Consider the following 15,235-nt stretch of genomic DNA (forward strand, 5'->3'; position numbering starts at 1 on the left):
TCTGTTTACATCACTCCTGAAAACCTAAGCACGAAACGTGAGATTCAAGGAGCCCGTTGTGCTTTGATTTTGTGAAACTCAGCATCTCACCTGGCGCTCTCTATCACTTCTTGCCGAAGCCTTTGAAGATGCTCTTTGTGCCGACTGGGCATTGCAATAGATGCAGTCTCCTGAGGACGGAGGCGTGGGTGCTTGCTCGGACTCAAGCTACGAGCTCTCCGGTAAGTCTGGAGGCGCTCCTCCCTCTCCTGCCTCAAACCCTCAATACTCCTGCGATGCCTGAGGGATCAAATTTAAAAAAACAGTAATGTCAATGAAGTCTAAGAGAAGACCAGTTTTAGAAAATAACAATGTATCCGTAGTATCAATTACGAAAGTGTTTTATGTTTTAAAAGCTGGCACTGAATGTCAGGTCAGAATATTATTATTATTTCTTTTGGATTTTTTAATTAGGTATTTCCACTTTGGTGTGTATTAAACATTTTAAAGCAAATCTTATGTCAAAATAGAGCATTTGTGGCAACTGTATCCTTACACATCATACAGCTGCTGTTTTGTAGAAGCAGAAGCTGGCGTCACAAGCTCTTCTTTGGACCTCGGGGACAACATCTTTAGCAGCGTGTCCGTCTCTCCCAGCCTGTAATGAAGCTTAGCCTCTGCCAGCTCCACAGTCAGTGGTGTCGGGTTCATGTTGAGGTTGACCGTCGCCATCACCTGCTCTCTCTCCTGTCGCAGCTTCACTATCTCCTTTGCCCTCCTGTCGCTCTGCGCCACAGATTCTGCGTTTGAACCAAAGCTCCCGACTTCACCCCATTCGGCACACTCTCTGCGTTTGTTGTGCTCACTGGTCACAAATGTGGTCAGGTTTTTTGAGCATTTTGACTGTTGCTGATTGACCCCCGACCAGTTGGTGAACTTGTTGTGCATAGGCAGGTCCTCCGGGACTCTCTGATTATCTTGACAAGGAAACACATCGCTGACAGGTTCAATGTTCACAAGCACATCTGTGTTGCATTCACTGGGTGCTAGTGACATTATGTCATCCTCTTGAGGTTGATCAGCCTTGTCGCTGAATGGAGATAGACTGTAGTTAAAATCCCCAGCATTAGGCACAAGTCTTCTGAAGTCTGATGCCTGCTGTTTGTGCACATCAGTCTGTTTTAATGTGGGGGAAATGTGGTTCTGCAAAATTAAACCATTTGCTGAAGTAGGCGTCCACTGCGGGGATGCCACCGGCCATTTGGACCCGAGCTTGTGGTTGTCCTTGTCTTGATGGTTCACATGTCTCCCATCAGAATCTGCATATGTTTCCATTGATGGATTTGGACTTGAAGAGCACTTATCTAATCTTTTAGAGCTTGTGCAACTAATTTCACTCACTTTCTCAAGTGATACTGATTCTAATTTGTCAGAGGAAGAATCACAATCCCGTAAGGACATCCGATTGCCATCCGAAACAGAAGGAATGATCATGCTGTCATCCTCAGAGGGATGGTTTGTCTTTTGAGCCTTACATTTTGCAGAACATGTTACCGACTGTTTACCCTTGAGCCTCGTGCGTAATCTGGCTCCCACTGTAAGAATAGGAGATGACGCACGGTCTGTATATGTGACCATTTTCTTCAGATGAGGAGATGTGAGGTGTGTTAATGAAGGGCTGTGATTTTCTTGGTAGCAGATTTTTGATGACCTATGGGTGATTTCAGGGATTGCAGTACTTCTGCGGCCCAGTGCTTCAGAGACTCGAGATGAAGCAGACCTTACACGCCTTTGACAGTCAGCTGCAGTCTTTGCACGAGCAGCTTTGAGAGGGTCATTCGCAGGCTGTGAGGAAACAGAGGTGTTAAACCTCAGGTCAGGCATACTTTGCATCTTTTCAACTGTGTTAGATTTTGTTTTTACCACACAGTGGATATTTTTGTCTTGAGAGACACTCACAGCATCAGAACCAATCACTTTGACTATGACATTGACTTCATGAGATTTAGACTTCTCACTGGGTGACAGAAGAACAGCAGCTTTCTTCTCTGCTGGAGCTACAAGCCTCTCAGTCTGGATCCCAACATCTGCAGCTGTCTGAGTTGAGCAGTCTCTCTTGGTGCCACCATTAGACTCGACGTAAGATGTGCTAAGATCAGAGAAGTTAATACTCTTTGAACTGGAACTGCGAACTTCACCTGTCCTCATTCCCTGGACGTCCCCCAGCAGGTTTGAGGTGCTGTTGATTAACTTAGAAATGTGAGCTGACATGCTTTCCATACTGGCCCAAGTTGGAGATTCTGTGATATCCACCTTGTTTTTCTGCGACGCGGGTACATCTGTGTTGCTCCTTTTGTGACGATCTTTCCTCTTCAGAGAGCTACAGTTCTTACCGTTACCCTGCGCCTGAAGCTCACGCTCAGTCTGAGTACTGTGTTCGCATGTCCTTTGTGCGTTTGTTTTGCTCGTCTGGCACTCTTGCTCAGGTGAGTAAACGAACATGATTTCATCTACTCGACCGGAAGCGTTGCCAGGATCGCCAGGAACACTGTTGACTGAAGAACCGCTGTCTGCTGTCAGATTAGCAGGGCAACTGCAGATATTCGCAAATGCCTGTTGACAGGGTGTAAGCTGAGATGTTTTAGTTGCTTGTTCTTTATAATCCTCCACACTACTAAGAGTACTAGAGAGTCCCTTGTTTGTAGCATATGTGCTAAGATGAGAATTAAATGGAGAGTTCTGCCCATTCAGACCATTATCGACACTGCAGCACCTTGTTATACGTTTCTCTGAGCTGTTTAAAAGTGGAGAATTACTGGATAGGTCAGCAGCACTTCCAAACGCTGGGTAGCAATGTTGGCCTGAGTCGTCTTCTTGCCACTGGTGAACATAAGGGTTGATGTCACTGGATGCAAAATGAATAGGGGAGTCTTGAGACTTTGGCACATGCTGTGGCTCCTTTTTGTTTGCATGCGGGCTAATTTGTTCCGTTTTCTGTGACACTGACCGAAGAGGTAAGGAGTGTCTTTTTAGCGTGTAAGCTTTACTAAGCTTAACTTCGTTTTTGCCGGGGTTTCCATGGGAAAAAGTCTTCACGTTTGATTTGTTTGCTGCTGCTAAAGTAGATTGTCCTGCATTGCTTTTTCTTGGCTGTCTGACTTCAGGTTTGACATCATTCTGAATGTCAAGCTTGACCCATTTAGATGCCAGCCTGCTGTGATGCATCCTAGTGGCGGCGTGGTCCTCCTCATCCTCGTCTGATGACTTAAGAGAGGAGTCAGAGGAAGATGTGGGACAGGTCCTGATGTGAGACTTTCTGAACCGCTTAGTTTTGCCTTTTTGCATCATAAGAGAAGAATTTCCTAGCATGCCTCCAGTTGTGCTTTTCTTGGGCTCTTTGGCGATTACAGGTCTAAAACAACTTGGATTTTTAAAGCAGTTTTGCTGTAGCACTTTAGATTGTGACTCCGCCGTTACTGCTCGATTGTGTGGCACGAATGGTTGGGTCAAAGTCTCTTTGTCACTTTTCATTATGCAATCTCCACTGCTAATGATTTGAGTATTTTCATTAAATTTGGGATGTGACTCAGATAAATTTGGGGGTTTGTTTTTGCAGCAGCTCTGAGACGAGTTATCGGAATCAGTCTGTCGATAGCTGAACTCATCCTGTGCTGTGACAGAAGGTTTGCCTCCTGTTGTGGTGTCTCGTTCAACATTTACATCATGCCCAGCCGAGCCTTTCATGCAGACATCCTCACCACGGGGTGTGTTCTGGTTGCTGTAGCTTCTGTCTGCTTTAAACTGATGTAATCCACCACCAGCTAATAACTTCATGGCTCCAGATATTTCGCCACTGGTTTGGAAATGTTGAATCATCTTTGGCGTGTTTGGTTTGGGTGAATAATTATCTTTATTGACAACGTTCGATGCAGTTTCCATACCAGTGCGCCCCATAGCAGTACAGCTACAATTCACTTTTATGCAGTCAGTGGTGAAAAGTGTTTCAGGGCTTATTTGGTTAAGTTGTGGGCATGTCTGCTTAGCATTGGAAGCTGGGGGATCTGTCTGGCTGTCTGCTTTTTTGGAGCAAATATCAGTAATAACTGGATGAAGATTAGCTATTATTTCACATTTGCCTGCATCATTAATTTGTTTTTGTGTTACAAAGGCATCACTTGCTGACAAAGAGTCGCTAGCGTGCTCACACCCTGCCTGGCTGCACAGAGTCAGACTTGAGTGGATATGTGGAAGTGAGTTTTGGAAAACACAGGGGCTGAAGACCTGCTTGTTTAATGTTCCATCAGACACGCTATGAGCGCTGTCAAAGGTTTCCGTCACTTCAGTACATACAACCGTGCTGCTATTCCTCAATTCAGCTGCCATAGCTGAAGCCAGGTGCTCACTTTTATCCACCTTATTTTTACTTATCAGTAAAGATTCCAGTGTAGGATGTCCACTCAGGTTTGTTCCTTCTTTCGCTTGATTACTCCTTTCATCTCGCAGATGTTTTGCTGTCCATCTACATTCATTACTGTTTGAAACAAAATGAATTGCAGATGATGACAAGGCATTCAGACTTTGACTCAAGCTCTTCCTGGCCCCATCACTATCCATCAATGACAATTTCATGTGCTCTTTCACCACTTCTGCGATTCTCAGATCAATAGTGCTGCAAATAGCATCTGACTTGCATACGTGTTCTCCCCTTTCCTGGTTTTTTCCATGGTTATTCACTCGGGATTCTCTCTGTTCCGTTTCTACAAACTGTTCCTTTAGGGTTACACCCACCTTTTGGACTACTTTATTATCGCCAAATGAAATACTATTCTGTGAATCTTTTTCATGACTCTGAAGCCCAAACTGAGAGTCCTCAAAGACGCCACGACTTGGTTCGAGTTTCCCACTGCTGCAATCAGATACTGGCAATGCAACTGAAGACACTGTATCTTGTGTAACGCTGCCAACAACACAAACAGAATCACATCCTCTGCTGCTAGTTTCTACTGCAGGCTCTTCTTTATTAGAATCCCCGGTGCTATTATTGTCATCAGGGCAAATCTCCTCATGGCTGTCACCTGATGCACAGCAGAAGCTTACCAGCTCGCTGCTGTCCTGTGTATTTGGTATTTTCAAGCTGCCCATGAAAGTATCTTCTTTGTCTTTGTTTCTCTTCCTGGAATTTTTACAAGTTGATTTATCAACTTCCTGCTGTAGTGCAGTGGCCTGCTCAGCGTCTTTGATTCCATCCCTTATAAGAAATGCATCTTCTGCATTTGTAAACTTACACTGCTGTAAATCTCTCACCTTTTCTGTTCCACAATCTAGACTGCATACTCTTGCCTTTTCAGTAGAAGGTTTTAAGAGACTTGCAGCTTCAGGCATCTCAGCCAGTACTTCACGTGGGTTTGTAGGATTTGTGGAGAAATGGATTACTGACTGAGACAATGAGCTGCACATTTCATGGTCAGAGGACACTGTAATGTCAGCAAACATCATATTGGAGGAATCTGCAAACACCTGAATCAAATTTGATGTTGTTTGTGTGGTCTGGGAAATTTCAGTCTCCATTTGATCTAATGAAGATGCTGGATGCTGACTGTAACTGAAAATTGGAGTACCTGTAATAGAAGGATCTCTCATTTTTGCGGGTTCTCCCAAACACTCTGCACAACATCTTACATCCTTCTGATTATCAGACTTCAGGGCATTGTCTGGTGTTGTCAGCGCCTGAAAACCCCCCAAAACTTCAAGGTTGTGTTCTTCCACTTTCATGTTTACACCTTCAGTGCTAGTGGACGTAGAGCTATGGCTTCTAGATCCAACCTGAGAGCCAGACAGATTCATACTTGTCGGACTGGGACTACTGCTGCTGATCTCTGCGTGTCGGAACATAATGTTTCTTTGAAAAGGTAGAGAATCCCTCTGCATCCTGGGACTCTCTGCTGCATCTGTGGAGGACCAGGCATCAGTGAGAACCAGCGGGTTTTCTGGCTCCCTCACACTGCAGCTGCTCAGAGAGCGTGGGCTACTGGTTAAAGCCTCCACATTCCCAAAGTCCTGAGTTAATTTATGTACAGTGTCTCTGCCTCTAGAATCTGCTACTAATGAGCTTTGAGAAGAAGGCTTCATTGTTGTATCAATTTGTCTTGTCTTCGGGGAGCTTTGATGGCTCCAGTATGCCTCTATTGGGATTACGAGAGTTTTCTGACGGCTGTCCCACTCAAAACTGGTCTCTGTTGTTTTAGTGTGCAGCTTGGATGAATCAGTGGGATCCGTCACCAGTGAGTAGGTTGGTACCAGTGTCTGGCTAAATCTCTTCACTGTTGAGAATTTAACAGTGCTCTCCAAACTGAGTGAATCTTTAGACATTTGACTGTCTTCACTCTCTGCTTCGCTTTGAGCTGCATCCTCATGTCTCAGCTGCTCTGCTAGAGCTGTGGCATAAGCAGAGGACAGAGAATCAAGAGAAAAAAGGCTCTCGCAGTCTGATGTCCCATTGTCTTTGACTTCTTGCTCTTCCTCCCATCCAACCAGTCCATGCTGCTCATCGATCCATCTACTAGTCTTGTTCATCAGAGCCTCAGTACTATGCCACCGTCTATGTCTAATGCTCTCAAACAGAGTCCTTTGGTCAAGCTCCTCACACGAGACTGTAGTTTTAATGGTACATTTCCTTTGACCCATTTTGGTGTCTCTAAGGCTCTTGTCTCTTCTTTGTCTCCAGTGAAATTTACTTGTAAATTTTCCAAGCGGCTTAGGCAGTTGTCTATTCACACCTGAGGGAGGTTTTCTGAACACTCTGGACAGAGCTCTTTTTATCCTGGGCCCCACAGAACGAGGAAACGACTTGCTGATGGTTCCTAATCTGCTGTTATCTGCATGACAGGATGTTTTCTCATGCATAACAGGGCCATTCTCAGAACTGGGTTTGTCTGTGGATGATCCTTGAAAGTTTTCCTTGCCGACTAGCAGCAAACTACATCCAAGAGGCAACTTCTGTGTACCCGTCAATTTCTGGTCTGACCTGTTCTTAAAAGACAGGTCTCGGTTCGGAAGCAGAGGTTTCCTTTCTGGCCTTTCCCGGCAGAGCTGGGTTTGTGGTCCCTCCTTGGCAGTCTGTGTGATCTTTTCAGGGGAGGTTACTCCATTCTGGCGGGGCTGATTTTGCTCTGAGAAGATAGAACCAGAACAACTTTGGGTCCTTTCCCGAGGAAGACACTCATCCGAAACCCACTTCCTGCTACCAGTCCAATCGGACGTTGTGGGTGAATTTAAAGTCAGGTCTGTGGATCTGTTTCTCTTGAGGAAGTGTCTGTTGGAGAAGGAGAAAAACAGATGTCTTAACAGTCAAGACCTAAATAATTAAAAAAAACCCTGAAAAACTGCTTCCTGAATCCTCACCAACAGATTTTACTGTCCCCTTACCTGAAGATGGGTGTGTTCTGTGGGTAGAGTCGGGACAAAAGATCGGATGAAAACGAGTGTCTACGAGAATCAAACGGTCGTCCTTTGACCTTTGAGGGCGATCCAGCCTCAGGAGATTCTGGGCTGTCTGGTCCTAAAGGCAGAGTCTTTTCCAGCTGCTGTAACTCTTTCTTTGCTTCCAACAGATGCTGCTTGCTGGCGATTCTCTCCAGCTGGTAACGCAGCCTTTTGCGCCGAATGCGGCTCTCGGCCCGGCAGAGAGCGTGATGCTTTAGCAATTCATCCTGCACTGCCTTCTTCCTGGCTCTTATCACTTGGGATGGACAATCCACTGAAACATCTTTCTGATCCCTGAACACATGGCTTGTTAACCTCTCCAGCAGGGGTGCAGGGAGGAGGTCTGCTTGAACTCCAGACTCCTGAGTGATCCTCTGTTCAACAGCTGTCAGGCGATGTTTCTCCTTCAAAATCCACTGCTGGACTGTTGATTAAAGACAGAAAGTAGGACATTTTGAGCACTAGAAATCGCAATCAATATGACTTTTGGTATGTCATCCTTTTTGTTTTTTAAACGATGCAGAATTTCAGCTTGGATTTTGAATAATACTTGTGTAAGTGATGAAATGCAAAGAGTTCTCACTCTCAGTGTGCTGCTGTTGGAGGTAGGCCTGCTCCCTTTCTAGCTCTCTCTCAGCTCGTCTATGTTCAGCCTGAATCTCCTGACGCAAACTCTCCACGAAGCGTTTCTGCTCCTCCACACGCTGCCTGGCAGAAGGCTCCTCACTGGGAGAGAAGCATGCACCCACCTGCTGTGGGAGATTCGCTTCTTTGACACTACAAAAAGAGACGCATGACACAGATGAAGCACAGAGAAATGACTGAGAAATGATGATGAAATAAGAGAGAAAAAAAGACAACCATGGAGAGTAAAACGATCATTTTACCTCACCTATGTGTAGTTTGATGTCTAGAATTTTATAGTTTGGTGGCAGAGAGGTTGAAAGTAAAGGATACTGTTGTGTTCAGCGTCTCATGAGTAACTAAGCAACCCCTGAGCCTGAATCGTAAACAGCTAACTGGGATTGTTCACAAGGGTGGGGGCTAATGGAAACATGCACTCCACCAAGTGGAAGGACTTATGCATGAATCTACAGGAAGGACACTGGATTTGTAATTCTTATCAAATATGAAAGTGGGGACAGAAAAATACCTGTTTAACCCACATATATTCACAGAGTGGGAAACATTGCCTTAAAACAGTATTTACCTGTTATCAGGGGTCACAAGGCAAAGGTCTGTGTAGGTGCAGGTCATGCCACCTTCACTGGCCTTAAAAGAAAAATTAATATTTTAGTGTTTACAGACAAAATAAGAAATGTGTTAAAAGGGAAATTCTGTGTATCATTAGCATTCAAGTGTATCACCCAATCATCTGCTCAACATAAATATTTTCATGATTGTCATCCTAATCAACAGCATCGCATTCGTTTTGGGACGATTAGCACCTACCCGCCTGCGTTCCCGAAGGACAGCTGCTTCAGCCGGGTGGTTGAAGCGGAACTTATGCACTCCTCCCAAGGTAATCACTGTCCCTGGAGACAGAGAGACAAATCTTTCATCATGAGCTGTGCTAAACCCATGGCATTGTGTTCATGTAAGCTGTGTGTGTGTGTACCCTGCATTTTTATCTTTAAGGTAACTCTGTAAATCTTTAGGCATATGTGCATTTATATTTTTTTCAGCTTTGCTGAATGTATGTGTGTGTCGAGAACATCATTTTTTCCCTGCTTATTTGAAAGACAAATTGCTCACAGCATGTTCTTTTGATTCTTGGATGAAATTCAAGTTTCGTTTAAGGCCAGCATTAATTAAGCAAAAGGCATCAACTGCATTTGAAGTCATGAATTAGCTTTACGTGCAGCAGAGCAAAGCAGTAACTCACCAAAAGCTGATTTACAATATCTACATAAAAATAATCAATCAAATCACAAAATTGAACTCGCACAGCTCAAATACAACATTAAAACTAGAGATGGCACGATACCACTTTTTTATGTGCGATACCGATATCATATATTTGGATATCTGCCGATACCGATATGAATCCGATATAGTGTGTTTTTTAATCAATAAAACTGTTTTTTTAATATATTGCTGCATTTTGTATAAGTTCATACTCAAGTTTAATTAAACATCAACACTAAAGCTATTCTATTATACCTGAATGTAAAAAATACACTGCACCCAAAATATTTCATAATTCAGCAAAACTGATCAATCTAATAAACTTAAACCTGCTCAATCCATCCTATTCTGGTATTTTAAAGAGTACTTAGCAGAAATATTAAGCAACCTAACTAACAGGGTTGCAAACTCCCAGCAAAAATAAATAAATAAATAAAATAAAAATAAAAAAAATAAAAAATAGGGAACCACCCCCCACCCTCCACCTCATGATGCTTAATCGACGTAATCAACCTTAATTTGATGCAGTGTGAAAAAGAAAAAATGCACAGAAATAAATTATTTTTCAAGAATAATTAAATAGATTCAACATCTTTCTTCAAACAGAACTGCAGACTGCACAGATGGTACCTTCCCAAAGGAAAAAGTAGTATAGCTTACTAGGGTATATTAGACTTAACAGTTACTATATACAGTAATGGACTTCTATATATTTTACATAAGATTAAAACTTTGGCTGTAAGATTCAGATAATTATTTATTAAAACCTAGACATTTTAAATGAGAATAAGAAAAGAAAAAGTATTGTCCCCCCACTCGTTACCTGTATGAATGGCACCTGTTTGAACTCATCATCTGTATAAAAGACACCTGTCCACAGCCTCAAACAGTCAGACTCCAAACGCCGCCATGGCCAAGACCAAAGAGCTTTCGAAGGACACCAGGAAAAGTATTGTAGACCTGCACCAGACTGGGAAGAGTGAATCTACAATAGGCAAGCAGCTTGGTGTGAAAAAAATCAACTGTGGGAGCAATCATCAGAAAATGGAAGACATACAAGACCACTGATAATCTCCCACGATCTGGGGCTCCACGCAAGAGCTCATCCCGTGGGGTCAAAATGATCATGAGAACGGTGAGCAAAGATCCCAGAACCACACGGGGGTACCTGGTGAATGACCTGCAGAGAGCTGGGACCAAAGTAACAAAGGTCACCATCAGTAACACACTACAACGGTAGGGAATCAAATCCCGCAGTGCCAGACGTGTTCCGCTGCTGAAGCCAGTGCATGTCCAGGCCCGTCTGAAGTTTGCCAGAGAGCACATGGATGATACAGCAGAGGATTGGGAGAATGTCATGTGGTCAGATGAAACCAAAGTAGAACTTTTTGGTATAAACTCAACTCGTCGTGTTTGGAGGAAGAAGAATACTGAGTTGCATCCCAAGAACACCATACCTACTGTGAAGCATGGGGGTGGAAACATCATGCTATGGGGCTGTTTTTCTGCCAAGGGGACAGGACGACTGATCCGTGTTAAGGACAGAATGAATGGGGCCATGTATCGTGAGATTTTGAGCCAAAACCTCCTTCCATCAGTGAGAACTTTGAAGATGAAACGAGGCTGGGTCTTCCAACATGACAATGATCCAAAACACACCGCCCGGGCAACAAAGGAGTGGCTCCGTAAGAAGCATTTGACAGTCCTCGAGTGGCCTAGCCAGTCTCCAGACCTCAACCCCATAGAAAATCTGTGGCGGGAGTTGAAAGCCCGTGTTGCTCGGCGACAGCCCCAAAACATCACTGCTCTAAGTCTTTGTGCCCCTTTTCCCTGTTCATGCCCTATGGGCCCCCCTGGCTAACCTTTGCTAGATCCACCCCTGCACAGTTACCAGCCATCAGCTACGTAGAAAAAGGATCCTGGTGTAGAAAGTTATATTAAATAAATTCTAACAACAGCTTATCAAGCTTAAACCTGCTGCTGTTGTTCATCCGCTGGTTTCCTCTTTCTGGCGCGAAGTGGGCAATAAACAAACAAGAGAGACGGACTCGTGACAGAAAAGCCGATCAGCTGATCATTAATCAGTTTCACGATTGAAGTAGCAGCAAGAAGAGGCAGTCGCTCCATATATCGGTTGTTAAGCTTAACGTGGGAATGCTTTACAAACATTCAGAGATGAACTTACACACTTGCTTTACTTCTCTCTGGGATAACTTCCTCGGAGATGAAATGCTGGTTTGGTAGCGAGGCTACAAATACACACAGCCGCTCTATCACGTGAGCACACTGCTCCGACGTGCTACGGTTATGAGCAGAGTTACGCCGTGTCGCAAGTTTTGTGAGGTGCTTTTTTGATATTTAATGGATCGGATTACATTTTTTATTTCTCTCGGATATCCGATCCAGTAATTTACGTCAGTATTGGACCGATACGTAATATCGGATCGGTCCGTCTCTAATTAAAACATCCATTTTTTTCTCCTTTTTGTACCAAGATAACCAGCTTCTGTCACATTATCTGGGGCAAACCTGCTGGGAACCAAAGACAGTATGAACAAAGTGCTCTGCTGAGGACATGAGCTGACCTTGAGCCAGTCTACAGGACTCTGTGACCTCTCTGTCGTTGAGCAGGCAGACACAGCTCGGCACTGGCCTGAGCGTCACCACACCCCCGTGGTTTTCAATCTCACAGCTGGCGCTGCCCTGCAAGACTACACACAGAATGCAGAAATGTTGTGACACATTTTGATTTAGAAAGCTGTACCGTTGCTGCTATTCAACTACACAACATTTACAGCATCTAATGCAACATTTAATGAAAAGGGGGCTTATAATACATCCACATCGTCATAATGTACCCTGCACCTTGTGTGCAATAACCTACATGACAAACTCAAAAATATACTTTGTCTGTATTGTATCATTTCTGTTTCCAGACCTCTCTTATCGCATGGCTTTAAGAGAATAAATAAATACCTATTTGTGGTTCTTCAAATTGGTCCTGAGGTCCAATGCGGGTAACTCCTTCCTGTAACAAAAAATATATTGTGAACATGATAGCTCTAATCAAAATCCACATACAATACGAAAATATCTTAAAAAAACAAAACAAAAAAACAAGCAAATATTTTGACACAATCTTCTGTGAAGGGGTTTTAACGTCTATTCTTTCACTTACCTGGAAGAAAAATAAATGTGATTTGTTTAATCTGAAGTCTTATCTAATGGGATTAAAGGCTTTCTTATTTGGTGTCAAGTCCACATGTGCTCCCAGGTGGCCTCAGTTCTTCACATGCAGGAAACTGTAATTGTCAGGCCTAAGGGTACGCTTGTCATTGTCAGAATCAGGACAGCTTAAGCTCCCCTGACTCCTAGCCTCAGAACTAAGAGCCTCTTATCCAAGAGAGTGTTATGCATTGCAGAAGGCACACGCAGACACACACACGTACACACAGAGGGGAAGTTGACAGGACAGTTGGAAGATACAGTGAAAAGAAAAGGCAACAGAAACGCACCTTTTCTCAAGAGTTTTTCTAGAAGTACAGAGAGAAATAGTAGTACAAGAAGATGAGAGGATTGGAGAGATCTAGTAGAAAAACAGAGATGGTTTTAGTCAAGTCAGCTGACAAAAACAGTAACTTGAGATTTCAGAAAAGTAGAGCAAATGCAAAAGTTTGCATTCTGTTGTTTGTGCAAAAAAAATTATTTTGAATGTTATGGCATGCCTGTAAATTACAAATACGTATCTCCTGGGTTGCAAAGACACTTGCATAAAAAGAGAAAGAATATAAACCCTGTATTTCCTTTTTTTTCTCATCATACCCTGAGGTGATAAAAGACGACACCGGTGCTGAGAACATCTCCATCAAGGGCAACGAGGTGTGGCTGGAGGGAGTTGATGAGGAAGCCGGCCCGGTCTCTGTTGATGTCCACACTGTACTCCTCCAGGAGCTCCTTCTTGTCTCTCCAGCTGTCTGACCAGTCCTTTGTCAGCTGCTCCACCTGCAACCCAGGAATGGGTAAGGGGAAAGGAATGTCAGGAAGAATGGGAGGTAGAAAACGTTGGCACCAACATCTGCTACTAGTGTCCAGTCCTATAGATAGTAGTACTGAAAAAACTTCTTCAGATAGAATGATTTCTAACACTTGGTTTGTTTAACTGTTTAAGTTTCCAATGTCTCCTAGTAAGGCAGAACAAAAAATAAAATCCCAGTTCAGTTAGTGTCGGTGTCTAATCTTTGAGAAGATACATGGTAAATATTGGAAAAAGCAGCGACCTGATAAAAACATTCCACCGAAGTCACACTTGCTTAACGTGTCAAAGACTCAGACAGGCAGATGCAAGCATGTGTGTCGACCCTGCGTTACCTTTAGCTCGTTCTGCAGCACGATTTCAGAAAGATTTCCATCCCTTTCGTCACTCAAGGATGGACTGGGATTACGTTGCTGTCAATCAAGAGAGTAAAGAAATGATCAGTCAACATACTGTGCAAAAGGAAAATGTCACACAGACATTACAATGCAATTCAGTCCTGACCACCTAAGGGGATTAGAAATGTCACCAAGATATAAAACACTGTATTAAGGATTTGGTAGAAAAATGTGTAATGTGGGAATCTCTTTTATACAAAGCCTTACAGTACTAAGAAGGATTTTTTTTTTTAAGGGAGTGAACGCAGCCGAGTGTCTCCCTGGGAGAGTTAGAGACACGCTCTAGCGATAAAAGGTCACCATACCATTTCAAAGCTGAGCAGCATGCTCTTCAGCCTGTCAATCTCCTCTCTCAGTTCCCTGATCAGCCGAACATTCGCATCCTGCACAGAAATCAAAGTGCACGTTAACCTAATCCAAACAATTAGATCAAACATTAAACCTTGGCATCTGACTCCAAACAGCCGCTAACCTCATTAACCCGAGGCTTGTTGACAATATTTCTGGCATGGGCAGCATAGCGCAGGGTGCTCAGGGTCTCGTTATAACTGCTGGCAGAAGGTGAGACCGCTGCAAGAGAAAATACACGCGAAACGCACACATTACTTGGCATAAGGTGGTCAGTTTTCTTAAATACAGTTTTAGAATATATATGAAAATAAAAATTTATTGTGGAATCACTCAGTTTGAACTCACTTGCAATCATAATGGTTTTGGAGTTTCCACCCAGACTGTCTTTCAAAAGCCATGTCAGGACTGAGTCTCTGTAGGGAATGAAGCAGTGCCTCCTCCCACCTCCACCTCCAGACAGCGAGCTGCTGTGGCTACCCACTGTGCTACCATCGCCCTCAGAGGCCACGCTGTTGATACTCTGGCAGCTGCTTGACATCTGTGAGTTCTGAGCTGCGGAGGTGGTGGCAAAAAGATTGAAGGATGTGCCAAAAAAAGCAAGCACAGGAGAGAACACAAGAGAATAGATGTGAATGTTGTGGAAGTTTATTCAAGTGAAATAAAAACACTAAAACATTTTATTTACCAAGAGCTGAAATGACAATGCCTAGAGTAACCAGAGACTTGTTGATGTTGGAGCCCTCTGTCAGTCTATCCCTGCAGTAGTGGGGATCTGCTCTCTCACTGGTAGACACAACAAAAACAAAGTATGACATCATATCAATAAAAAATGACTAAAAAATGTTTGAAATAGGGAGTTCAGCAATCTGAGGGCAAGAGTCAGTATCCACTAGGGGGCACTTTTGTCAACGATTTGGGCTTAAACAATGCTGAAGGAGAAAAAATAGGGCACACGACAGCAGGAAATAACATTTTCACCTCCCAGCCAGGTCAACCAGGTTAATCTTGCTGACAGTTTCAGAAGGAAGGTTGTTTTCTAGGATAGCCTAAAGAGAAAAGACAAAAGTAAATAACCCAAAGTCTG

The 15,235-nt window shown here is 43.6% G+C and overlaps 1 protein-coding gene across 2 annotated transcripts in view; it reads right to left on the bottom strand.

The window, feature by feature from the left end:
- The window catches only part of stard9 (StAR-related lipid transfer (START) domain containing 9), a 39,661-nt gene that overhangs the window by 7,152 nt on the left and 17,274 nt on the right, over nucleotides 1-15,235 (bottom strand). For both annotated transcript variants that reach the window (XM_040042501.1, XM_040042502.1), the window contains 15 exons: nucleotides 15,130-15,197; nucleotides 14,837-14,934; nucleotides 14,497-14,703; nucleotides 14,273-14,370; nucleotides 14,106-14,183; nucleotides 13,738-13,815; nucleotides 13,192-13,371; nucleotides 12,346-12,397; nucleotides 11,955-12,080; nucleotides 8,914-8,996; nucleotides 8,672-8,733; nucleotides 8,045-8,238; nucleotides 7,405-7,885; nucleotides 536-7,291; nucleotides 91-279 (listed from right to left, as the gene is read on the bottom strand). In XM_040042501.1, coding sequence (XP_039898435.1) covers nucleotides 91-279; nucleotides 536-7,291; nucleotides 7,405-7,885; nucleotides 8,045-8,238; nucleotides 8,672-8,733; nucleotides 8,914-8,996; nucleotides 11,955-12,080; nucleotides 12,346-12,397; nucleotides 13,192-13,371; nucleotides 13,738-13,815; nucleotides 14,106-14,183; nucleotides 14,273-14,370; nucleotides 14,497-14,703; nucleotides 14,837-14,934; nucleotides 15,130-15,197 — 8,750 coding nt within the window. The remainder of the gene's footprint in view (nucleotides 1-90; nucleotides 280-535; nucleotides 7,292-7,404; nucleotides 7,886-8,044; nucleotides 8,239-8,671; nucleotides 8,734-8,913; nucleotides 8,997-11,954; nucleotides 12,081-12,345; nucleotides 12,398-13,191; nucleotides 13,372-13,737; nucleotides 13,816-14,105; nucleotides 14,184-14,272; nucleotides 14,371-14,496; nucleotides 14,704-14,836; nucleotides 14,935-15,129; nucleotides 15,198-15,235) is intronic.

Source organism: Simochromis diagramma, unplaced genomic scaffold (assembly GCF_900408965.1).
Source record: "Simochromis diagramma unplaced genomic scaffold, fSimDia1.1 OVJJ01000304.1, whole genome shotgun sequence".
In the NCBI taxonomy this organism is placed as follows: Eukaryota; Metazoa; Chordata; class Actinopteri; order Cichliformes; family Cichlidae; genus Simochromis; species Simochromis diagramma.